Raw genomic sequence first — 23,373 nt, 5'->3', positions numbered from 1 at the left:
GGATGGGCGTGTGTGAGCAGAGGCTGCAGGAGTATCTGGGGGTGTGTCCAGCCTCCTTCCTGCCAGCCTGGGGCATGTGGGGTGGCAGCCCTCGACCGCTCGTCCTCAAGGCTGCCTGCTGCCTCCGAAGAGTCCGGGCTCCTCATCTGACAGCCGCCCTTGGCCCCCTGGCAGCCGCCTGTGATGCTGCTGTCCCCTGTCGCCCCGTGGCCCCACGATGACCCACAGCCCCGCGTCAAGCGAGGACGAGGAACGCCACAGTGCCAGCGAGTGTCCCGAGGGGGGCTCAGAGTCCGACAGCTCCCCAGACGGGCCCAGCAGAGGCCCCCGGGGGACCCGGGGCCAGGGCAGCGGAGCACCTGGTAGTCTGGCCTCCACCCGAGGCCTCCAGGGCCGCTCCATGTCTGTCCCGGACGACGCCCACTTCAGCATGATGGTCTTCAGGATTGGCATCCCGGACCTGCACCAGACAGTGAGTGACTGACGGCCCGCTGACCAGTGGGGGACAGGGACCCCAACCCACAGGAGGAGGCTTCTGGTGCTGGGCGTCCGCCCCCTTTGGGCCCCATTTTCAGACCCCCACATGCTTCCCCCAGGCCCCCCTCCTATCCCCAGAATCACCCCCCCACCACCTTTCCAAACCACCTCAGGCTCCTCCCTGTCACCTCCCCAACCAGAAATGTCTGCGCTTCAACCCTGATGCCACCATCTGGACAGCCAAGCAGCAGGTGCTCTGCGCCCTGAGCGAGAGCCTGCAGGACGTGCTCAACTACGGTCTGTTCCAGCCGGCCACCTCAGGCCGCGATGCCAACTTTCTGGAGGAGGAACGGCTACTTCGGGAGTACCCCCAGTCTTTTGAGAAGGGGGTGCCCTACCTGGAGGTGAGGCCCACAGCCTGCCCAGCTTGGTCACAGAGGAGAGAAGGCTTGCCCCATTTTTCTCCCAGTCATGCCCTTGCAGGGGAAAACCCAGTGGGCTCCTCCAGATCCCCTCAGGATTAGAGTCAGAGAGGCCTGAGTTCAAAGGACAGCGTGTTCTGCCTCTGACCAACAGAGTGGCCTTGGGCAAGTCACTTCCCTGCCCCAAGCTTCTCCTCGCCTTTCAAAGTGGGAAAGGATTCACAATTACAGTAGGTGTTCTAGAACATTCTGTGCGGGGTCCAGACTCCTACTCCTCCACATCAGGGGTTGCAGTCCATATACTCCGCAGCAGCCCCGCACTCCTCTGCCACCCAGCCAAGGCTCTAGGGCTGTTTCCACCTTGACCCTGAGATGACCCCCCCCGCCACTGGCTCAAAAGGAGTCCAGCCTCCTCCCCAGGCCCCTGATTCCAAGTCTCTGTGTCTCTCCCCTCATACACCCCTGGCCACAGTTCCGATACAAGACCCGGGTTTACAAACAGACCAACCTGGATGAGAAGCAGCTGGCCAAATTGCACACGAAGGTGAGAGAACCCTGCTGGCGCTTACCCCCCAGCATCCCCCCCACAGAGACCCGGAGCCCTCCCCACCACCACTTTCCCACTTCCTCTCCCACCTCTTCCCCACAGCAGCCCTCCACATTCCCCAGCCCCTTCTGTTCCTCTGCCAGGGTCCCCCACTCACTTGAGATGCTATGTTGCATTTGGGACAGCCCCAAATGCCACCCCCTTCTCTCCATCATAGCCCTTCTTCGTTCCCCCCGCCTCTGCCCCTCATTGCTCTGCCCAAGCCCACACCATTTCCCCCTGGCTCTCACTTTCTTCTTCCTTGGGCTCTCCCATCTCATCTCTGGGTCCCCCATATCCACGCAGGGGCCCTGCCTCCCCCCACTTGGCCTGGACTCTGACACACAGTGTCCCTCTGCCTCAGGGCTGTTTTGTAGACACCCCACAGTTCCCCCAATCCCATAGCCTAAACCTCTCCTAGGATGTCTCCCACCCCTGGCCACGTAGAGCCGTGTTGCCCTCCCAGCCTCCGACCATATGTCCCCTGTGTCTCCCCTGGTCCCCTAAGATCTGGGAGGAAGCCAGGGGGCTGCTTTAGCCAGAGGTGAAGAGAAAGATTCTTGACACTTGGGAAAAAAGTCCCTGGCCTCTCCTCATCCCCTACCCTGACCGCACCATGCATTCGTGTCTGTCCTCCCCCAAATATTCCATCCCTCCAGACCTGCGCCATCCACTCCGGGAGCCACCGGCCACATACGGCTCCCAAGCACTTCTGGTGTGGCAGGTCCAAACTGAGACTCGCTGTGAGTGTGAAATGCACACCGGATTTCGAAGACTCAGTATCCCAAAAGAGTAAACTTTCTCATTGATAAATTTCCTATGGATTGATTACCTGTTGATACGGTAATATTGTGGATATATTAGGTTAAAAAGATAGGTCACTGAGATGAATTTCGGTACAATCAACCGTGCCCCTTCCTTTTTTTTTTTTAAAGGTGGCTACTAGAGACTTTTCAATGCCACACGCGGCTCGCTGTGTATTTCCACTGGACAGCGCTGCTCAAGACCCCAGCTTTTCTCCCTTGCTCCCTGACTGGCCTGTCTTCTCTCTCTTGTCCATGGCTCAGACGGGGTTGAAGAAGTTCCTAGAGTACGTGCAGCTCGGGACGTCCGACAAGGTGGCGCGGCTGCTGGACAAGGGGCTGGACCCCAATTATCATGACTCGGATTCAGGAGGTAAGGAGGGAACTGGGGGCTTTGGAAGAGGTGGGGGGAGCCAAGAACGAGGCATAAGGGCTGCATGTGACTGGCCTTTCCTGCCCCTTAGAGACCCCCCTGACTCTGGCTGCCCAGACGGAAGGCTCTGTAGAGGTGATTCGAACCCTGTGCCTGGGAGGGGCCCACATCGACTTCCGGGCCCGGGATGGCATGACAGCGCTGCACAAAGCTGCATGTGCCCGTCACTGCCTCGCTCTCACGGTGAGGTGCCAGACCCCCGGGACCCTCCCCCAGATTGCAGTGGTCCCCTAACAGCAGGCTGAACTGCAGCGAGTTGCCCCAGACCCACCCTCCTCCTCCCCTTCATCTCCCTTGACCCCACAAGGCCATCTGGTCTCCCCTTTGCCTCTCATCTCGCCTCCTGGAGGTCCCCTCCCACGTCCCCATGGGGATGCCACTTCTGCTCTTCCCTCAGACTCCTCTCCCTTTCCCGTTTGTTCTCTCTCAAGCCTCAGTTCTTTAGATTTGTTAAAAATAGTCTCTCTTCGTGTCCCAAATACAAAGCCCCTTTCCATAGCCTGACAAACACGCAGACCCCATGCTCACTCCTCCAAGGGGATCCGAGACCCTCTGCTGATCCCCAGATGCACCCACACTACAGAGGATGGTCACACAGAGCTTTCCCCTGCAAGGGCCCAGGGAGATCCCAATACCTGTACTCTCCTGCTACCCAGACGTTCTGGTTCCCTCTGACCCAGCTCACCACCAACCCGGCCTCTGTCTCCCTCAAGTGTAGACCCTCCCTCCTCTGTTCCTTAAAGTACACAGTGAGCAACCTGCTGTGCTCCCAGATACAGACCCTCCTCGGCACACACATACCCTGCAGACGCAGCCCCTCCCCCTGCTTCATAACCAAAATGCACTTTCCCAGATAGACAAACCCGTATCCCCGCACAATACACACATGGAGTCAGCTTATGTGGTCTTATTTTAAAAATCCTCTTCCTCTCCCCCCACCCCAATGGCACTTGATCCCTCTTCATACACAGGTCAGAATAGACTGCCCCCAAAGATATGTAGCTGTTGATAAACACCCAGCTCACAGATGCTCCAGCTTAATGGACCCTCCCTTCCCTTTTCCAGCTGCCCTGAAGACCCTAAATGCAGTCAGACGCCAGCCACAAAGATCTGCTTAGGCGCTTGGAATTGACAAACCCTCTAGATGTACCCCCAGTCTGCTCCCTTCCGCCAGGCAGATCTGCTCTCACCCCCACCCCCGGCCTCCAGACCTACTCTGTCCAATCCTCTAGCCACTAGCCACATGGGGCTGTTTAGACTTAAGTTAATTAAAGTGAACATTTCTGTTCCTCAGGCTCACTAGCACATTCTAGCGCTCAAGAGCCCACATGTGGCTGCCGTGTTGGATGGGGAGGTTGCAGGCTGTTTTTGTCACTGCAAACATTCTGGTGGACAGCGCTGCCGCAGGCTGTCCTCACACGGCTGGGGCTGACAGTCCTCTAATGATGCTCAGCTCCACCAGCCTCTGTGCCCAGAGCTGTTCCTGGACGTCCCCTGCCCCCCTGCCCCCCAGCCCCCAGCCTCAGTGAGGCTGGCCCGACTCACTTTGGTCCGAGCTAGCCCTTTTCCCAGGTCTCCTTCTGCGTCCCATCCTTGGGATCCCGTCCCAACCACACCTCCTGCTTGGCCAGGGGTCCTCCCGCGTCCAGACTCTGTTCTCATGTGGTCCCACATGACCGTCCTGCTGCTCGGATGAGGCGCTGAGGCACCAGGCTCCTTCAATGGCTCATCCAAAGTCAGCCGTGGGTGGAAGGGCCAGGCTCAAGGTCACACAAGGGCATCGTGGCAGAACCCACAACAGCCTTGGCCAGTGTGGGTCACCCGAGACTCCCTGCCCCACTGGTCCTTCAGGTTGAGCCAGTACTAGTGGGACTGTCTTTTGTCTTGTCTCCCTCCTCAGGCACTCCTGGACCTTGGGGGCTCCCCCAACTACAAGGACCGCCGAGGCCTGACCCCTCTGTTCCATACGGCGATGGTGGGGGGCGACCCCCGCTGCTGTGAGCTCCTCCTATACAACAGGGCCCAGCTGGGCATAGCTGATGAGAATGGCTGGCAGGAGATTCACCAGGTGCTCCGGACTTGGCCAGGAGGGATTGGGGGGGTGGTGTGTGGAGCAGGGCGGGGGGGTGCCTAGGCCCTGATCAGAGCAAGGATCAGAGACCCTGGTGCAAAGAGCTGGGGATCCAGATGCTGAGGTCCTCATAGAGTATGGAGGCCGGAGGAGCATGGTCTCCAAAGAGAAAAAGATGGGAGGAGGCAACACCAGGACCCTAAGGGGGCATGGACCGGGGACTGGACATCTGGATCCCTGAGATGGGTGGGGATGGTCTCTTGAGCCTCTCGAGGGGCCAGGCCAGGCACCTGGGTCTTGCAATGACCTAGGAAGCTGATAGTCTGGGCCCCTGGGCAGGAATGGAGGCTGAAAGGAGAGGGAGAGGGAGATGCAGGGTTTCCTGGCCTCAGGCAATAGATACATGCCGTGGTTGGGAGAGTCTGATGTGGCCTCCTGGGTTCCCTGTCCCCCCCCAGGCCTGCCAGCGGGGTCACTCTCAGCACCTGGAACACCTGCTCTTCTACGGGGCTGAGCCCGGAGCCCAGAACGCCTCGGGGAACACGGCCTTGCACATCTGCGCCCTCTACAATAAGGTCTGCTCTGGCAGTGCTGGCCCGGCTCCTCCTCCTGCCCCCGGCCTCCCAGCTTCCCTGCGTCCTCTGTTCCATCACTGTTTCATTCATTCGTCCATTCATTTATTCGTTCATTTGTTCGTTTCATTCATTCGTCCGTCTCCTTCATTCATTCAACAGATATTTACTGAGCACCTTCCCCGTGCTGAGGACCAGGCAGTGAGCGAGACAGACAGCCCCTCTGCCAGCATGCCTTCCCATTACAGTCCAGCGTCGTGGGGGCCGGAATCTGGGCTTGGCCTTGGGGTTGGGGTGGAGATGGGTCTCCGGAAAATGTGGCACCTGTGCTAAGATGAGCAGGAGTCAGCTGAGTAGGAACGGGAGAAAGGGTGTTCTAGGCAGTGGGCACAGCCCGGTTCAACAAACCAGAGGGCAGAGAGCACATCAGGACCGTTGCCGGAAGGGAAAGTTGCTCCCCGGGCCCCCTTTCCTGTGTGTCTCCATTCAGCTGTCCGCGGAGCACCTGCAGTGCGTTTGGGGGTGCTGCAGGGGACAGAGGAAAGGCCAAACCCCAGCCCAGAAGGGGACAAGAGTATATCGCAAGTTGTAGCAATTTGGGGCTGGGTGGACAGCCCCCACCTCGGGAGTCGTGAAGGTGAGCAGTAAAAAGCCGGCAGGGAGCCTCACAAACCAGCCAGTGTGGCTCTCAGCCTACTGACCCCAGCCCCAGGCGGATCCTGTGCAAGTCAGCCCCTCAGTCTCCTTCCCTGTTTTCCAGGGCTTCCTGCCCTTGGAGGGGTGCCTCAGGGACTCCGCAGAGCAGGGCTTGGCAAGCTGGTGCTGGTCTGCCAACCTCCTCTCCCCTTCCTCCAGGAAGTCTTCCAAGACAGCCCCAGCCCCTTCTGCTTCATCAGAACTTGCAGTGCCGGAGACGTGGCAGGTAGCCACGTGTTGCCTTGTGGCAGCGAGCAGTCTGCTCTGCCGAGGGAGAACTCAGTGTTTGTCAGACCCAACCAACGCGGTGCTGTCACTTCCCCTCCCCGGTGTTTCTGTCTCTCCTGCTCCCTGGTGCAGGCCTCGTGCCCAGATTCCCCCGCTCCACGGCCTCTGCGCATGCCTGTGGGCAGACCACAGCCCCCCAGACAAGCCCTGTGCCCTCTCCCAGGCTCTGTCCTCGCCCCGTGGTGGGGATGACGTCAGCTGATGGAAGGGGAGGAAAGACCATGTATGTTAAACACTCGTCCCCAGAAGGCAGCCTTGTTAGTCAGGACCTGGAAACCGTATTGTGAATTTCAACAGGGAAAACTTAGTATACAGAATTAGAGTGTGGGAGCAATTACTCTTAGTCGGATGACCCAGTCGTTTCCCCTCCTCGAGCTTCTCCTTTCTCCTCCGTGCAATGGGTCAGTAACACCTACGGCGCGAAGGATCAAGTGGGTGGATGTTTTGCTTTTGCTCTTGGCATGGTGCTTAGCAAGTAGATGCTTGACAGATATAGTTCATTTCGTACTTCTCCCTCCCTTGTTTTTCCTCTCAGACCTTAAGCTTCCCAAGGGCCAGAGCTGGGTCTGACAGATTTCCCAGCTCTCTCCTCCTCTGGCCTCCTGACATGCCCGTCTCTCCCCTGCTGGTGAAGGTCAGGTCCATGTTTATTGGCTGGGAGCTCCTCAAGGGTGAGGGCTCAGTCCGATCAGTTACTCTGTCCCAAGGCCGCAGGACGTAGTAGGCCTCGGTGCATCTTTGTTGAATGAGTGAGTGGACGGATGAATTATAAATCAGCTACCTTGAATTTGCCCCAAGACTACACAGAGCCCCCCTCAGAATATTCATTAGGTGTTTGCTTTGCAATAGACTGAATGACTCAGTGAATGAATGAATGGCTTGAACAAATGAATTTTGAGTGACTCGGCTCCATATCCTTCATCCTCATACTTCCTCGTGCATGTTTTGTGGGCACCTACCGATGTGAGATGAATCAGACTCAGCATGGTGCCTGTTCTGCGGAGTTGGGGGGGAGTTCACATCTGGCGAAGAGGCAGATGTGTAACGAGGAATTGCAATGCCGTGAGATCAGTGCTAGGACAACAGTAAATCGAGGTTCTCGAGGTGTAGGGTGTATTGCTGGTTGGGCCCGTGGAGATGGTCTGGCCCTGGGCTAGGCAAGGTGGTGGTGGAGGCGGGCAGACACACACAAACACACACATGGCAGTTAACAGTCTAATTGGGGGTCAGCATGGACACACTTGGATACACACACTCTCTCACACACTCACAAAAGCACCCAGAAAACTAACTGAGCTTACTTTGCTGTCCAGTGACTGAACTGGGCAACCTGAGCTGTGCGCCCACAAGACATAGATGAGCCCTAGGCTTCAGAGGCCACGTTTGAGTCCTACCTAGCTGCTCCACTCACCAGCTGTGTGACTTTGGGCACAGATTTGCCCTCTCTGAGCCTGTCCTATAGAATGGGACCATGCAAGCATCCTTGGCATGCTTGTTACACGGAGAGGGTGAGACCAAGGAGGTGCTTTGTGAATGCTGGTTGAATTGCAACAGTGGGGAGCTGGAGAGAGGAGTTGAGCCGGGGGCCAAGACAAAGGGTGGAAGACTTCAGCAACTGTTTATTGAACAGCTTCTGTGGCCCAGGCGCTATTCCAGGTGCTGGGTGCTGCAAAATCATGCCCTATATAAAACTCACGATGTAGTGGGGGAGAGATGCTAACGAGACAAGTAAAAGAGAAATGTCATTTGACGGAGATAGCATTATGAAGAAAATGAGTTAATACTGGCTTAGAAGAATGCCTGGCATATAGTGGCCATCATATAAATAAAAATAAAACAGGGAACAGGATAGGGAGCTATTTTGATGAGGTGGCCAGAGAAACCCTCTCCAAAGAGGTGGCGTTTGAGCAAAAACCTGAATGAAGCGAGAAAGTGAGCCATGTGGAAATCTAGGGGCAGAGAATTAATTCCAAGGAGAGGGAGCAGCGGGTGCAAAGGCCCTGGGGCAGGAGCATGCCTGTCAGAGGAAGGAGGCCAGTGTGGCTGGAGTACAGGGAGTGAAGAAAGGCAGCAGAAGATGAAGTTGATGAGGCTGGGGGTAGGAGGGTAGGCAGACCAGGTGGAGGTAGAGCCTCTAGGCCATGGCAAGGCCACTGGGTTTGATCCAAACAGTGAGAGGGAGTGACGTGGTTGACATTAGGAAGGCACAGATCTGGATGCGAACAGCATTCCTACCGCTCACTGCCCAACCCTGACCCCCACTGCCTCCCTTCCTTCTGGGTCTAGCAGAGTGCATGATAAGTGCAAAGACTCTGGAGTCCGACAGACCTTGGTTCAAATCCAACTGCTGATAGTCACCAGCCGCATGACCTGGGGCTCCTTGTGATGTCTTAGCTTCCTCGCCTGTAAAATGGGGATAGTAATTTCCATCTCGTGGGTTGTTGGACAATACAGTGAGCTTCCGCCTCTAAAGTGCTGAGCACCTGACATGCAACATGGGAAGCCGTCCGTGAAGCTTGGATTAGTGGCTCTCAACTGGAACAGCCCTGGCCCCCAGGGGACATTTAGCAATGTGTGCAGACATTCTTGGTTTTCACAACTGGGGAGAGGAGTGCTACTGGCATCTAGTGGTAGAGCCCAGGGATGCTGCTAAGCATCCTTACGGCACACAGGACAGCCGCCACTACAAAGATTGATCTGACCCCAGATGTCAGCAGTGCTGAGGTCAAGAAAGCCTGCTTCTGCTGAGCACCATCCAATAGACTATAACACGGGTCATGCGTGTAATTTTAAGCGTCTCAGGAGCTGCGTTAAAAAAAAAAAAGGAAATAGGTGACGTTAATTTTTGTAGCATATTTTATTAGCCCATGGTTTCCAAAAATATTATCATGTCAACATGCAAGCGATATAACAATTATTAGAGATACTTCGTTGTTTTTTTTTTTTTTTCATGCTAAGTTCTTGAAATCTGGTGTGTATTTTACACGTACAGCTCATCTCAGTTCGGACCGGACACATTTAAAGGGCTCTTGAGCCACATGTGGTAAGTGGCTGCTGTCTTGGGTGAGGCAGGTTTAGATCAGGTTGTTCCGGAAGTTCTTAGCCCAGTGCCTCTGTCTGCTCATGACCTTCACCGTTTTCTTTTGTTTCACCCTCTGCCACCGCCATCGCCTGCAGGAGACCTGCGCTCGGATCCTCCTCTATCGAGGAGCCAACAAGGATGTGAAGAATAACAATGGACAGACCCCCTTCCAGGTCTGGGGCTGTGAGGGCTGGTGGGGGGCCCAAAGAAGGCAGGGGGTGAGGAAGGTGGGACAGGCAGGGGTGCTGGTGGTCTGGGAGAGGAGGGAGGGGCGCAGTTGCTGGGGTGAAGGTTTGGGGGGCAGGGGCGGGGGGCAGCCAGCCAGGGACCTCACCGTGCTTCCCGCTCTCTCCCTCTGCGGCCTGGGCCACCCCACCTCCTTGTGCCCCCTCCCTCCAGGTGGCAGTGATCGCTGGGAATTTTGAATTGGGGGAGCTGATCCGAAACCACCGAGAACAGGATGTGGGTGAGCGAGTGGGAAGTACGGCTAAGGGGAGAACCTACGGTATTGGGGGTGCATGGTGGGACTGGGGAGTCAGCGGACTGTGAGCATCTGAGTAGTAGTAGGGGGTGCGATGCCAGGCCCCCACTCTCTCTCACGTCTATCTTTCTTCCCTCGTGCCTCTCCCCTGTCCTCCCTTGCCTGCATGCCCCCTCCACCTGCCTGTCTCCCCTGCCCCTTCTGCCCCCTGCCACTGTGCCTTCTCAGTGCCCTTCCAGGAGTCCCCCAAGTACGCAGCCCGGCGACGGGGACCCCCAGGCGTAGGGCTGACGGTGCCCCCGGCACTGCTTCGGGCCAACAGTGATACCAGCATGGCCCTGCCCGACTGGATGGTGTTTGCCGCCCCGGGGACCTCGTCCTCTGGGGCCCCTGGCCCTACCTCAGGGCCCCAGGGCCAGTCGCAGCCCTCGGCCCCCAGCACCAAGCTCAGCAGTGGGACCCTCCGAAGTGCCAGCAGCCCCCGGGGCGCCCGGGCCCGCTCCCCATCCCGCGGGAGGCACCCTGAAGAGGCCAAGAGGCAGCCCCGTGGACGGCCCAGGTAGGGGAAAGCTCAGCCCTGGTCCCACAGACCCCAGCCCAACCAGATCCTATCCTCGGAGCCCCAACTCCCCCCACCCAGGCTGGCGCCCCATCCACCCCAGTCCCTGGTCCCACCCTCAGGCCTCCAGATCTCTGTCCTGCTCCCTGAGGAAGGGAGGGCATTGTAAGCCACAGTCTTGCACCCACCCCCAAATGTGCCAGTTTAGCCAAGCACCTGCTCGATGCCCAAAAGAAATGTTGGTTGCAGCCCCCGAAGACAGACAGACAGACAGGGCAAGGTGAGAAAAAGCCAAATGGGGTGGGGTTGGGCGAGGGACTTGGGGAAGGGTTTCTGAGCTTGGAGATGAGACCACGGTGCGGGGGGGGTAGTGGAGGAACCACTCAGGGTAGAGGGGAGGACGAGCAGGGGGCATTCTGGGGGTAAAGAGGCCAGGCTGGCTAGAGGAGGATGAGAAGGGGGACTGTGGCTGGCCAGTATGTCCTGAGGACACGGGAGAGCAAAAACTCATGGCAGGCCGGGCATGGCAGGCAGAGGAGTTGGACCTGCACCAGGAGGAAGCTGGGAGTCTCTGAAGGCTCGTGAGGGAGCTGAGAGATGACACAGTCAGAGCTCCGCTTCAGGAAGCTGAATCAGGCACAGCACGCAGGGCCGTGGGAGGGGCAGAGCCGGAAGCCAGGAGGCAGAGGAGGGGGCTGGGGGGCAGCAGTGGGCAGGCAGAGGGAGCCCCCAAATGCCCTCTTCCCCCCAGGACGCCAGAGCTGGGACACCCACTCAAGCCCCCTCCCCCACTCTGATGCTCCATCTCCCCCTACCCCACGGACCCCTGTTCTCCCAGAGGTGCCCCCTCCCTCCACTCTCCCTGCCTCTCACACCCTCTGTGTATGCAGCTCCAGTGGGACGCCCAGGGAAGGGCCGGCAGGGGGCACAGGGGGCTCAGGGGGCCCTGGGGGCTCCCTGGGCAGCCGCGGGAGGCGCAGGAAGCTCTACTCAGCAGTGCCCGGACGCTCCTTCATGGCCGTGAAGTCCTACCAGGCCCAAGCCGAGGGGGAGATCTCCCTGAGCAAGGGGGAGAAGATCAAAGGTAACAGGGCAGGGCCGGGCCAGGCTGAGGGTCGGGCAGGGGAGCCAACCACTCAAGGAGAAGACAGTCAAGGACAGACAGTTCTCCGGGGCCTAGGCTGTCCGATGCACTCTGGGGACCCCAGAGAGCCCCTGGATGCCCCTCTGCCCCAGAGGAGCATGAAGCATAGCTGCCCAGATGCCACCTGTCGGGAGGAGGTGTTGAGGCAAAAGAAGGGAAATGAGCATTTGGGGGACCCCGATACCATGCCAGGCCCTGTGGGAGTGGTCCCCCTGCAGGATCGGCCTTTCAGGAGGGTGTCAGGAGCCCCTCTGACAGTTGAAGGAACAGTCTCACAGGTCAAGTGACTTGCCCCAGTCCCCAGTGTGAGCCCACAGTCTTTCCTGCCACCTGGTGTGGAGCGTGGGGCCAAGCCACCTTGACCTCACCTCCTGGCCTTGCCAGGTGCTCTCATCTGAGGAACGGGGTGGGGCCCGCTTCACGGGGCTCTCATGAGACAGGTGTTGGAAGCCAGGACCATGCCAAGGGCTCCCTGAGCGGCGGCAGACGCTGCTGTTCCTGGAGTTTGCCTCTCTTTGGTTTTTCTGTCTTCTTCTGGAAAATGGTGCCAGTAGCCCTCACGTGCAGACTTCGCAGGGCTGTTGACGTGTGTTCTTGGATAGAATGAAGCTTGGAAACAGGAAGCAAGCAGACGTGGCAATTAATGCGAGGCGGGGGAGCAATTCTTTGCCGACTCTAGGCTGCAGGGGAGCTGAGTAGTGTAGTGCTGGAGGGCCAAGCTGCCTGGGTTCAAATCCTGGCTCTACCACTTCCTGGCTGGGCGCCCACAGACAAGTGACTTTTCTCTGGGCCTCAGTTTCTTCACCTGTGCAGTGGGACCCTGGTGAGAATTTAAAAAGTCAGTTACCTTAAAGCACCCAGGACAATATTGAGCACATAGCAAGCGCCAATGATCGTGATCCTCAGCGGGCCCCCATGACAGGAGCTTAGAGGGGAGAGAAGGAGACCCTGGCTGCCCGTGAAAGCTGGGGGTTCCTCCCATAGGAGACGGAGGTTGTGTGGGGCCTTGAAGCACGTGCAGGGATCAGAGGGTCAGGTGGGTCGTGGATCAGCATCCGTTTTGCACTATCTCTTCCCGTAGCCTGAGTTCCTGAAGGCAAGGTCACATGTCATTGATCTCTGGGTTGCCGGGGCCCAGTGTAATGACCCAGGACACAGGAAGCCGCAGTGCACATCTGCTGAATGAGTGAATGAGTGAATGGCCAGATGCAGGAGCAAACTGTGGGGGCCAGGGGCAGTGCCTGGGAAGTGTGCGTGCCCGTGTGCGGGTGTGAACACACACACAGGCACGCACACATGGAGGGTCAGGTCGGCGCTTTGAGACAGAGTTTGCAAGAAGAAAGGGAAGCTAAGGTCCGAGGGCAGGGACCTTCCGTGTGCGGTATCTTCCAAGTTTCTTTCTGAAATTCAAGCCCAATACTCCTGTACACTGCCCCGTTTTTGTATCCTTCCCTTTCATTAAGACATTTAGTCGCTTCAAAGCCTGCCTCCATCCACGATGCCAGTGAGGTTCGCCGCATCCCGATGAGGCAGCAGGCTCCCTCTGCTCTCAGGCCAAAGCCCGGTGCCTGAGCCTGGCTTGCCAGCCCTCCCCTGCCCACCCACCAACCTCATCTCATGGCACTCTTTCCTTCCCCCACAGGGCGCCAGGGACCTCCTTCTCCCCATTGCTCACGTGCCCCAAGCCTTTTCCACACCAGGCTCTTTGCACGTGCTATTCCTTCTGCCAAGACAACCTTTTCCTCCCTCTCTCTGCCTCTTTAACTCCTAGGATCCTTCTGGTCTCAATCTATATGTCACGTCCTCCGAGACACCATCCTGGCCCCTTTGCCGTCCGATTTATAAACCCCCATCTGGTCTCTCTTCGGACACCCCGTCCTTTTCCCCTGGAGTCCTGACCCTAATTTTCAATCGTGAGGTCCCTTACAGAGTTACGCCTCCCACGGCTGCCAGCGTGGAAGCTCCACGAGGGCAAGAACCACAGTGGTTGTGTCCAAGAGTGCTCTACCCCGTGTCTAGCCTGGTGCTTGACTCATGACCGGCACTAAATAAATATTTGTTCAGTGACCGGACGATTGATTCCATGACCACCCAGCCAGTCACTGGAGGGCTAGCCAAGAACCCAGACCCCTTGTCACCCCCTCGCCTGTTCCCTTCCATGACCTTGAGCATCTCCTCGATTTGCAAAGAAAAGCACCAGGGGGCCCCAACTCAAATCCCAGTGTGGCTTGAGCCATCTCTGGGGCCAGGGACTTTTCTGCTTTAGCTTCAGCTTCTTCGTCTATAAAATGGGAAATCAGTTGTTGCCTACCCTGGTAGGCGTGAGGGAAGTATGCGAAGGGCCGAGCGGAGACAGAGCCAGGAAAAATGAAGAAATGGAAGACTGTGCATCTGTTACTGTTGCCATGACCATCAGCATCAGAAGCAGCAGCAACACAATGCTTGAACAGAGAGGTAGCAAAACACTATGACTCAAAGCATTCACGGTGGAGACACAGAGTGGTGTTCAAATCCAGGCTCTATGGATTACAAGCTGTGTATTCTGGAGCAAATGACCTCGGCTCCCTGAGCCTCGGTTTCCCTACCGGCAAAAGGGGTTTGATGGAAGTGTCCCTTCTTAGGGTTCTGGTCACCAGTGAGAACCGGATAGACGTTAGCAGTCCCCGATGTCCGTCTTTGTACTTGAGTGGCCGGCGCGCGCACACACAGACACAGAGCAGGCGGTCAGCAAACATGTGCCATGTGTGGCTAAGAGATGGGGCCAGCAGGAAAGGGCCTCCAGTGACAGGTGGTGGACAGGAAGAAAGATGTGATTCTAATCGCTTCTCCTGTCTAGAGCCAGGGGAAGCAAAGAGAGGCAGAGGGCAGGGGCTGGAAGCAAAGGACAGAAGTTTAAGTGGCCAGGAGGCTGTGGGAGGGGGCGGGGGCAGTGGCGGGACTGCAGAAGGGTTTAGGGAGTCTAGAAGGGCTTCACGAAATTACAGAACACCCGAGCTGTGACTGGTTGGTTACCAGGGGAGGTGAGGGCCAGTCCTGGATGTGTCCCTAACCTGCGAGGACCATGTCACCAGACACAGCCCTTTCTCCCAGTGCCTCTGGATGTCCCCACTGGATTCGGAAATCAAGAGTGCAGGAATGATAGGATTTGATTCTTCCCCTGCCCCTCATCCCTTCCTTGGACATTTATTAAGGACGCCCTTGGGCCAGGCCCTGTGCTAGGTTCTGGGGAATTGTGGCAAGGCTGTGCATCGAATATGTTGGGGGTGGGGCGTGACACGGAAACACAGAAATGTTTCTATGTCCCTGCTCCCCACCCAGTGCTTAGCATCGGGGAAGGAGGCTTCTGGGAAGGCCAGGTCAAAGGTCGCATTGGCTGGTTCCCCTCTGACTGCCTAGAAGAGGTGGCGAACCGCTCCCAGGAGGGAAAGCAAGGTAATGAGGACTCCCTAGTTGTCCTCGATCATCTGAGGGTTCTCCCGACGGGGGTGGGGTGCTGGGAGGTAGAGGGGACGACGTGGGCCAGGACCCCCAGGGGTGGGCCCACGGTTTCCAGAGTGAGGGTCCAAGGTCGTCCCTTGTCCCCCTGCAGAAAGCCGCAGTGACAAGGCAAAGAGACTCTTCCGGCATTATACCGTGGGCTCCTACGACAGCTTTGATGCCCCAAGGTAAATGTCCTTACACCCTCGGGTGCCCCTCACCCCAACCTACCTTCATACTCCACCTTTAAATATTTCCACCACCTCCACGCCTCCTTTCTGCTCCCTCTAAAGTTTGATCCAGAGCTGGGGGAAGGCAGAGTTAGCTTCAGACCACAAGCCCAGTCCCAAACCATCCTTGGCAGCCACTGAGGCTGCCCAGGTTTGGGGTAGCCTGAGACCAATGGGTGGACAGATAAGGATGGGGATGTCTGGGGACCGGGGGAGCTCGTGTGTGTGGCTGGCTGGAGGCCTTTGTCTCCTTCATGTGCCCCATCTCTGTGCGGTCATGTGCAGCAGAAGTGTATGCATCCCATGCCTCGCACGGGCGTGGGGAGAGGGGCAGGCAGAGCTGGGCCAGAAGGGGTGGGGGTGGAGAGATGGGCACACTGACACCTTTCCCCTCCCTGGCTGCTGGCTGACTTGCTTCAGAAGCTTGATGGATGGGATTGGCCCAGGGAGGTGAGAGGGGAGGGGAAGGGAGGGCACGGGGTCAGGAATGGGAAGAAAGGGGTGCCTGGGGATGTATGGACTTGTGTGTGCACGACCAGAGCTGGTTTCCCTGTGCGTGAACATCTTACACAGGCGAGCGTCCTTGTACGGATTCTCTGAGTGTGTCCTTGCCCCTGTGTCTCTGTAGGTGCGCATGACACGTGTCTGTGTGCATGGGTGGCTAGAGGCCCCTAGACGTATAGCCATGTGCCTATATATGCCCATGACAGCGAGAGGGTCTGTCCTACTCTGTATAGATGGGTGCATTTGTGGCTGTCATTTATGGGCGCACGATTGAGCCTAATCGTGCGGCTGGCACTGCACATTTGTGTTTCCCTGAATCTGTGTGTCTGAGAATGAGGGCAAGTGTTTCCAGGGATGTCAGTGTGTCTGCTTACCTTGTATGGACAGGTGGGTTTTTGCACACGTCTGTCTCTTTCTATGCATGTCACTGTGCTGGCGTGTTAGCCCAGAAAATCGTGTGCACGCATTTGCATCTGTCCGATTGATCTGGAATTCAGGACCTGGGGCCCTGGGGGAGGGGAGGACAGAAGAGGGGAGGATTCCAGGGCTTGGGCTTCCAGAAGGGCAAGACTGTGGGGGAGGGATGGTCATAACTGGGTATCTGAAAGATGACACCCTCCCCCACCGCTCCCCCCATCCAGGGAAGGGTCTCCTTGTTTGTAGCATCCTTCCATTAAATGTGTCCAAACCTATGTGTCTGTGTTCTGGCCAGTGGGGATGGGAGGGGGGGGTTGGGGGGAGAGAAATAACAAAAGATGGGGAGAGAGGGTGGGGCTGGGGTGCCACCCTGCGCCCGGAGTGTCTGAGGCGCTTGACCATTGTGCGTGTTCACCTGGCACGTCTCTGGCTCTGGGCACCGGGTGAGTATCAAGGTCCCTCCCACCCCAAATCTCCCTATCAGCCTCTGCTTCTTGTCTCTGACAGTGTCTCTCTGGGTCTCTCCTTGGCCTTGTTTTGGGAATCACTTGCTCTCCCAGCTGGATAGGGGTGCTCCCTCTTGCCCTCAGCTTCTTCCTTCTCCTCCCCTAGCTCCGTCAACTTCATCCGCTCCCCTTCTCCTTTCCTCCTTGTGCCCACTGGCATGTGCTGCACTGTGTGGTGTGTCTGAGCCTCTTCCCCTCCTGCCTCCCCCCTGCTCTCCCTGACCCTGTCTGAGGTGGCCTGGCCTGTGGTGTGTACCCTGCATCCCTGCTGGAGCTCTGAGGTCCTGGCCTGTTGCCACCCTCTCTCCTCTCCCTGCGGGTCTATGCCCTCTCCTCTCTCAAGTGAGCTGCGGTGTGTGTATGTCCCTCGTCTGGGCTTCTTTGGGGCGGGGGGAGGGGTGTCTCTCACTGCTCTGGGGCCCAGTCTCAATGTTTCTAGCCTTCCCTTCCTGGCCCTTCCAGACTGTGTCGGGGTGCATTATGTGTCGGTCTGCGATGGGGGGCTGTGCGTCCCCTCCTGGGGCCTCTCTCACCGTGGTATCCCTGCCTGGGAAGTGGGGCTCGGTTCGCGCGTCCCCGCACGCGGTCGCGAGGCATCTTGTGTGGTGGTGTGCGTCTCTCTCCGCTCTCCCTCGCTCTGCACCTGCGCGGGAGGGCTCTGGAGGGAGGAGGGGGTTAAGGGGGGGGCCCAGACCGGAAGTGCCTCCCCTTCTCCCCCCCATGCCTCGCCCCTCCCCCTTCTCCCGCCAAGGGGGCCCCCGCGTTCCCCTCCCGGCCCCCTCCCCCCTGCCCGGCCCCCTCCGCCACCCGGCGCAGGACGCCAAGGGGTTAAAGCCTCGCGCCCGCCGCCCGCCTCCGGAGCTGTCCGCGGTGCTGAAGCCGGCGCCTTCCGCGGTCCTCGCGCTCCCGCCGCGGCCCGACCCCGCGCCCCGCGCCCCCGCGCCCCCCGGCATGTGAGCCCCCGGCCCTGCCCTCCCTCCCGCGGGAGGGTGCGCGCCCCCTCCCCCTCCCCCCTCCCGGCGCGGGTCAGCATGAGGCGGGGCCTGGGGGCCCGGACACGGGGGTTCGGCCGAGCGGGGACGGGGACGCGGCGGCGGCGGCGGCGGCGGGGGCGGCCGGCACCGGGACCGGGGCCGGGGCCGGGGCCGCGGCGGCGATGGCTTTGTCTGCGGTCGGCGGCGGCGGGGGTCTCGGAGGCGGCCCCGGTGGGGGCTCCCTGCCGCAGCCGCCCCCCGCGCTCTCCTCCAGCTGGCCGGCCCTGGGGCCCCGGCGGCGCAGCGTCTGGTACATCTACAGGTAACGGAGCGCGCCGCCCCTTTTCTCCGCGGCAGGCTGGGAGGCCCCGGCCCGCTGTGACGACCCTCTCCTCGCCGCTAATCCCCCAGTCTTGGGACTCCTCCCCCCTCAAGCCGCCCCCCCATCCCCTCTCCCCTCACCTTCCCTCAGTGATAAACCCTTTTGGACCCTTCTTCTCAACCTTTCTCTCATCCCCATCCCTGGGCCTCTCTCCCCGAGCCCCCCCCACACACATACACTCCTCGGCCCCCTTCCAGGCCCTTTCAGACCCCCCTCATCTCTTCCTCCGAAACCTTGCCCCCAGTCGAACCCTCCAAACGGACCCCACTCCGGGGTTTGGAACCCACTACCCCTTTCTGCCCCCCTCACCGCCCCCACTCTGTTGAGCCCTCCCCGTGGGGAGCCACAGTGACTCCCCCTCAGGCACCTACATTCCAGGTCCCTGTTCCTCTGATCCCCACCTCCCCACACCCCTTTACAGAGTTGGCAAGTCCCCTCATTCATACCCCTCTCTCCCATTCACAGTCATCCCCCCATCACACACACATCCCACCCCCGGCCTCCCCTCCCCTCCTCTTTTTCCGCTGCGTGTCACTGTGCGACTGTGCATGTGTCAGTGTGGCTGTGTCGATGTGCGTGCGTGTGTGACTGCCTGCGGCCATGCGCACACGGCTGTGTGTGTGTGTGTGTGTGACAGAGAGAGACAGAGAGAGATGGAGAGATGGTGGGCTCCCAGTCCCCCTCCCCCAGCTGTGTCCATCTGTGTGTCCCTGTTTGATGGTGTCTATCTCTGTGTGTGACTTGGAGCGATAGAGAGGCTGTCTGAGGATTGTGTGTGTGTGTGTGTGTGTGTGTGTGTGTGTGTGAGTGAGTGATGGAGTGGGTCTGTCCCAGGGACTGCGGCTGTATCCTCTCATGCCAGGCCTGTCCCCTCCCCCCGACAGCCCCCCCTTTTCTAGTCCCTCCGTGTGTCTCTGTCCCCATGTGCCCCTCTCCCTGCCTCCAGGGGGTCTGTGCCGGTGTGGGGCATGTGTGCTGAGCCTCAGCTAAGCTTTTTCACGGGGAGCTGCATCTGCCTGTGTGTGCCACTTCTTAGCATGGGAGGGGACTGGCTTCCCTGCGAGGGGGCCTCTGTGCAGGCCATGGAGAGACTCATGGAGATGGGTACATGAGGAGGGGCTGAGTACCAGAGGGGGTGCCTTGTACAGCAGCAAGCTCTGGGCTGTGGGATCCTGGGTGTGTGAGAGGCACCTTTGGGATGGGGGTGGGGGGAGTGGATCCTGCTGCAGTCTCCGCGTGTGGGATCCGGCGAACAAGAGCTGGCCGCTGCGCTCCAGAGGCCACTCTGGGGTCGCCGAGGGATGGCCTGGGGGAGAGCATTGTGTGTGCTCCTGCAGGGCAGGTAGTCAGCAATACCAGCCTGAATGGGGTGTCGTGTGGGTAGAGAATGCTGGGCCAGGGGTGGGGTTAGAGGGTCTCAGTAGGAGGGTGGCCGATGAGATTGGAACAGGGGAGAGCGGAGGACACTGAAGTGGGGGAAACGGGGGTGCTGGAGCATACAGGGTGCGTGGGGTGTTTGGAGAAATGGGGTGAGGAGGGAATGCAGGAACTGTGAGGAGGATTTGGGGGTGGGGATTCAGGCAGCACAGGGAGAGCACAGAGAGGATGCAGGGAATATAAATGAAATGCAGCTGCAAGTACCAGGAGGCGGAAGGGTGTGTGAGGAAGTGAGTTGATGCAGAAGTAGAAAGAGGCTTCCACGGATGAGAATGCGGGGGACTGGGGAGTATGAAAGGAACCTAGGGTGCTGTAGGGGACACAGTGGGATTGCATGCAGAGGTGTGAGAGGATGTGGGAGGGGTGAGGCTAAGGGAGAGGGGGCATAAGAGGGGTGAGGGTCTGTGGAGGACACTTTGGGGAAGGGGATGGGAGGTGTGCAGGGGCCGAGTAGGAGGTAGAGGGATGGCCCCATGGGGGTGTGATGAGGGCTAGGGGAACTGAAAGCTAATGAGGGTGGGTGGGGCCAACACGGAGCTTTCCAGTGGCATGGAGGAGTAGGGAGCAAGGTGCTGAGAGGTGAAGGGGCACACACAGGAGCAGAGGATGGGGAGCACAGAGTTTAGGGAAACTGTTGGGGCAACAGGGCAGGTGGGAAGTTGGAGGATAACGTGGTGGGATGAGGGAAGCATCCCATGGCCAGGGATTGGGCAAGAAAGTCATGGGAGTGTGGAGAGAAAGGAGCCTGTATGGGATGGGGATGCTTGGGAGGGAGGGACACAGGTGGAGTTGTGATGATCTGGGGGTGTTTGGACGTTATTGGGGTGTATGGGTTGCCTGTGAGGAATTCAGTCCTTGGCTCTGACACTTTTCTAGCTGGTGTGATCTTGAGCATGTTACTTCTCCGTGCCTCAGTTACCCCTCCCAGGGGTGTCGCGAGACTATGTGGATAGATAAACATTAAGTACGTGGAGTGGCATCTGGCAGTCAGCAATGGGTCAGTAAATGTCACTCATTGTTGTGCTGATGGCATAACCTGGGATAAATTTCAGGCTCCAAAGGCGTGGATGCTTATGACCAATTTGGGGCAGATGTATATGCGCTTGAAGTATTTGGGTGCAGTGAAGTGGACGGTATTATAACTGCAGCCACCCAAGTATTTCTTCTGTGTTTCTGAAGATTACTCACTGTGTGACCTTAGGCAAGTTGCTTAACCCTTCTATGCTTCTGTTTCCTCACCTATAAAGTGGAAATAGTACTTATGCCTACCTCAGAGGCTGGCTAGGACAGACAACTGAGTTACTCACCTGTGAAGGGTTTCAGATACCGCCCCGCACATAGCAAACGCTTCTTCCTGGCATGCAATGGACATGGGAGTTCTATTGAATTATATTGGGGGATGGGGTATTTGGGGGAAGGCTTGTGTCTGGAGTGTGAGGATAATGTGGGGGTAAAAGAGAGATTCCAGGGGTAGGGGAAAGACGTGGGAAACATAGGGGTTTGTGGTATGAACAGAAGAAAAAGAAACGGTTGCAAATCAGGGATAAAGGAAGTCCCAAGGGCAGGCTGTCTGCTGGGGACCTGGAGGTCTGGAGGGGGTCTGGGGGTAGCAAAGGCATAAGGACTCAGTGGAAGTGGCCAGGTGGGGACAAAGGTGGGTGTAGCAGAGTGCATGGTCAGGAGCAGGCAGCTCTGACCTCTGAACCAATTTCTGTTGGCCTTGTCCTTGGCCCCTTCCTCCTCTCTTTGCCTCCCTTCCCTCACCCCTTCGAAACCCCTTCCCTCTTCTCTTCCTACACCCCTTCTACCCTGCTACAAAGGTGGCCTCTCCCTGGCTTGAATGTAAGATCAAGAAGACATGGTGGGTATGGTGTGGCGTGTTGACTGGACCATGGTGAACCTTGAGTGAGAGAAGTGGCTAGGTCTGCCCGTGTGTAAACACGCGCTGTTGAGCACACCCAGTTACGATAAGGGGGGACGGGGGCAGGGCTGGCATACCGCGCATGTGCAGAACGCTGTCGCCGGGGTACAAACGTATGGATGTGACAGTGACAGTGGAAGTCGTGGGGATCATGGGAGTACACAGGGGTGCTTGTGTGTAGGGGGAATGGTACCGAAATACGGTAGGAGCATGGTGGGTATTATTGGCGTGTGCTGGGATGTGTTCAGGGGGCGTGTTATGGGAATACACTGCGATCCGAGTGAGGGGGAGTTATTATTGGAGCATACTGGGATGTGTGGGGGGCGTTACTGAAATCTACTGGAGTATTCGTGGAGGGCTGTTTTGCCGAATCTGTGGGGGTAGGTAATTGAAGCACGCGGGGAGCATGCTTGGCTATTATTGGAGTGTGTTGGGGCTGGTGGATATTATTGGGATCTGCTAAGGGGTCTGCATGTGTGCTGGACAGGTCTCAGACGTGACCACAGGATGCTCGGGGTGCAGCAGGGCATGCATTCTAGTGGATGGAGGGTATTCTTGGGGCCCCCGAGGGGAGTGGGGTTGGAGTCAGGGTGTATGGGTATTCCTGTTGTATACTGGGGTTCCTGGAATGGAATGGATATATAATCTTGAGGCACACCGTGGTGATGTCAAGGGTTTGAGGCTGTTATCTGAGCGAGCCCAGGCAGGTGTTGAGATACATGGAATAGATTTGAGTTTAATTGAACTTTCCTGGGTATGTGAACATTACCTAAATGTGCTGACAGGCTTTGGTGGCCTGATGGTGGCGACTATCTGCATATTCGTGAGTAGTTTGCATTTTTACTAGAACCTATCCGCTGCATGAAGGAGATACATCTGAGGTATACCAGGGAATAGATAAGTCACTGCTGCTCACTAGAACTTTCTGCAGTGATGGAAATGTTCTGTATCTGCACTGTCCACCATGGTAACCACTAGTCACATGGTGACTACTGGGCACTCTGAAATGTGACTAGTGAGACTGAGGAACTGAATTTCTCAGTTTAATTTGTAGTTAATTTGCATATAAATAGTCACACGCATTTAGTGGCCACCATATTGCACAGTGCTGAGTAAGCGAGGCTACAATCTGCTTGGGTACCTGGGGAGCTGTTACTGTGGTTTATATATAGTCAAGGAGCTGGGAGGGCTATCATCAAAGTACACGTGTCCTGTCGACTTAGTAACTTGCCTGAAGACCTTGAAGGAATCCTACTGAGCCCGTACTTCTATGTGCCCAGCACCGTGCTGAATACTGTACGTACTGAACTCCCACAGCGACGCCATCTGGTGGGGCCTGTTATTGTCTCACATTATAGATGAGGAAATTGAGGCCCAAAAGGTTAAAGCCTTGGGCTCACGGTCACAGATAAGAAAGTGGCCAGCAGGGGCTCAAAGCAGGCTGTCTGGTGATCTGGCGGCTTACCTCCCCATCCCTTGCACAGTGCTGGCTCACAGTGGGCTTGGAAACTGCTTGCTGAATGGATGGGTGGATAGATGCACGGATGGATGAATGAGGAAAGACTGAGTGGGAGAGCCAGCACTCCGGGCTCTGAGGGGGAGGCTGCGAGCAAACACACACGGAATGGGTGAGGAAGATCCAGGAGGTGGGATGAATCGTTCTGGAGCAGGGGCTCAGGTCACCGGGTTGCTGGTGGAGGTTGGACTCTATGTCTCATAATCCCTTCTCCACCCCCCACCCCCCACCCCGCCCCCTTGCCAGCGATTACATCATTAAGGAGAAGACAGTCTTGCTGCAGAAGAAGGACAGTGAGGGGTTTGGGTTCGTGCTCCGGGGGGCCAAGGGTGAGTGCCGGCTGGGGAGGAGATGGGAGAAGGGCTCTCTGACCCAGGGGGATGGACAGGGGAAGG

At 57.8% G+C, this 23,373-nt stretch overlaps 1 protein-coding gene and 1 long non-coding RNA gene across 9 annotated transcripts in view; one reads left to right on the top strand and one right to left on the bottom strand.

Annotated features, from left to right (window-relative positions):
* The window catches only part of SHANK1 (SH3 and multiple ankyrin repeat domains 1), a 45,488-nt gene that overhangs the window by 2,385 nt on the left and 19,730 nt on the right, over positions 1-23,373 (top strand). For 3 of the 6 annotated variants that reach the window (XM_078062772.1, XM_036104010.2, XM_078062771.1), the window contains 15 exons: positions 175-472; positions 678-881; positions 1,372-1,443; positions 2,553-2,661; positions 2,753-2,904; positions 4,622-4,789; positions 5,251-5,367; positions 9,526-9,603; positions 9,830-9,896; positions 10,140-10,470; positions 11,361-11,554; positions 14,933-15,046; positions 15,204-15,279; positions 15,742-15,771; positions 23,225-23,307. In XM_078062772.1, the coding sequence (XP_077918898.1) occupies positions 218-472; positions 678-881; positions 1,372-1,443; positions 2,553-2,661; positions 2,753-2,904; positions 4,622-4,789; positions 5,251-5,367; positions 9,526-9,603; positions 9,830-9,896; positions 10,140-10,470; positions 11,361-11,554; positions 14,933-15,046; positions 15,204-15,279; positions 15,742-15,771; positions 23,225-23,307 (2,050 nt within the window). In that variant the 5' untranslated portion in view covers positions 175-217. The remainder of the gene's footprint in view (positions 1-174; positions 473-677; positions 882-1,371; positions 1,444-2,552; positions 2,662-2,752; positions 2,905-4,621; positions 4,790-5,250; positions 5,368-9,525; positions 9,604-9,829; positions 9,897-10,139; positions 10,471-11,360; positions 11,555-14,932; positions 15,047-15,203; positions 15,280-15,741; positions 15,772-23,224; positions 23,308-23,373) is intronic. The other 3 variants (XM_036104012.2, XM_036104011.2, XM_078062773.1) reach the window with 3 other exon arrangements.
* Positions 11,561-17,427, bottom strand: LOC118543228 (uncharacterized). 3 transcript variants are annotated; one of them, XR_004920971.2, is made up of 5 exons: positions 17,282-17,427; positions 15,323-15,396; positions 14,200-14,485; positions 13,926-14,055; positions 11,561-12,434 (listed from the first exon to the last, which is right to left on the bottom strand). It is a non-coding gene; the product is annotated as an uncharacterized LOC118543228 (long non-coding RNA). The 3 variants fall into 3 exon arrangements; XR_004920970.2 differs by having other exon boundaries at positions 13,926-14,485; XR_013444165.1 differs by lacking the exon at positions 17,282-17,427 and adding an exon at positions 16,200-16,527 and having other exon boundaries at positions 13,926-14,485.

Source organism: Halichoerus grypus, chromosome 15 (assembly GCF_964656455.1).
Source record: "Halichoerus grypus chromosome 15, mHalGry1.hap1.1, whole genome shotgun sequence".
Classification (NCBI taxonomy): domain Eukaryota; kingdom Metazoa; phylum Chordata; class Mammalia; order Carnivora; family Phocidae; genus Halichoerus; species Halichoerus grypus.
The sequence above is the reverse complement of the archived record's forward strand: the minus strand, read 5'-3'. Positions and strand labels throughout refer to the sequence as shown.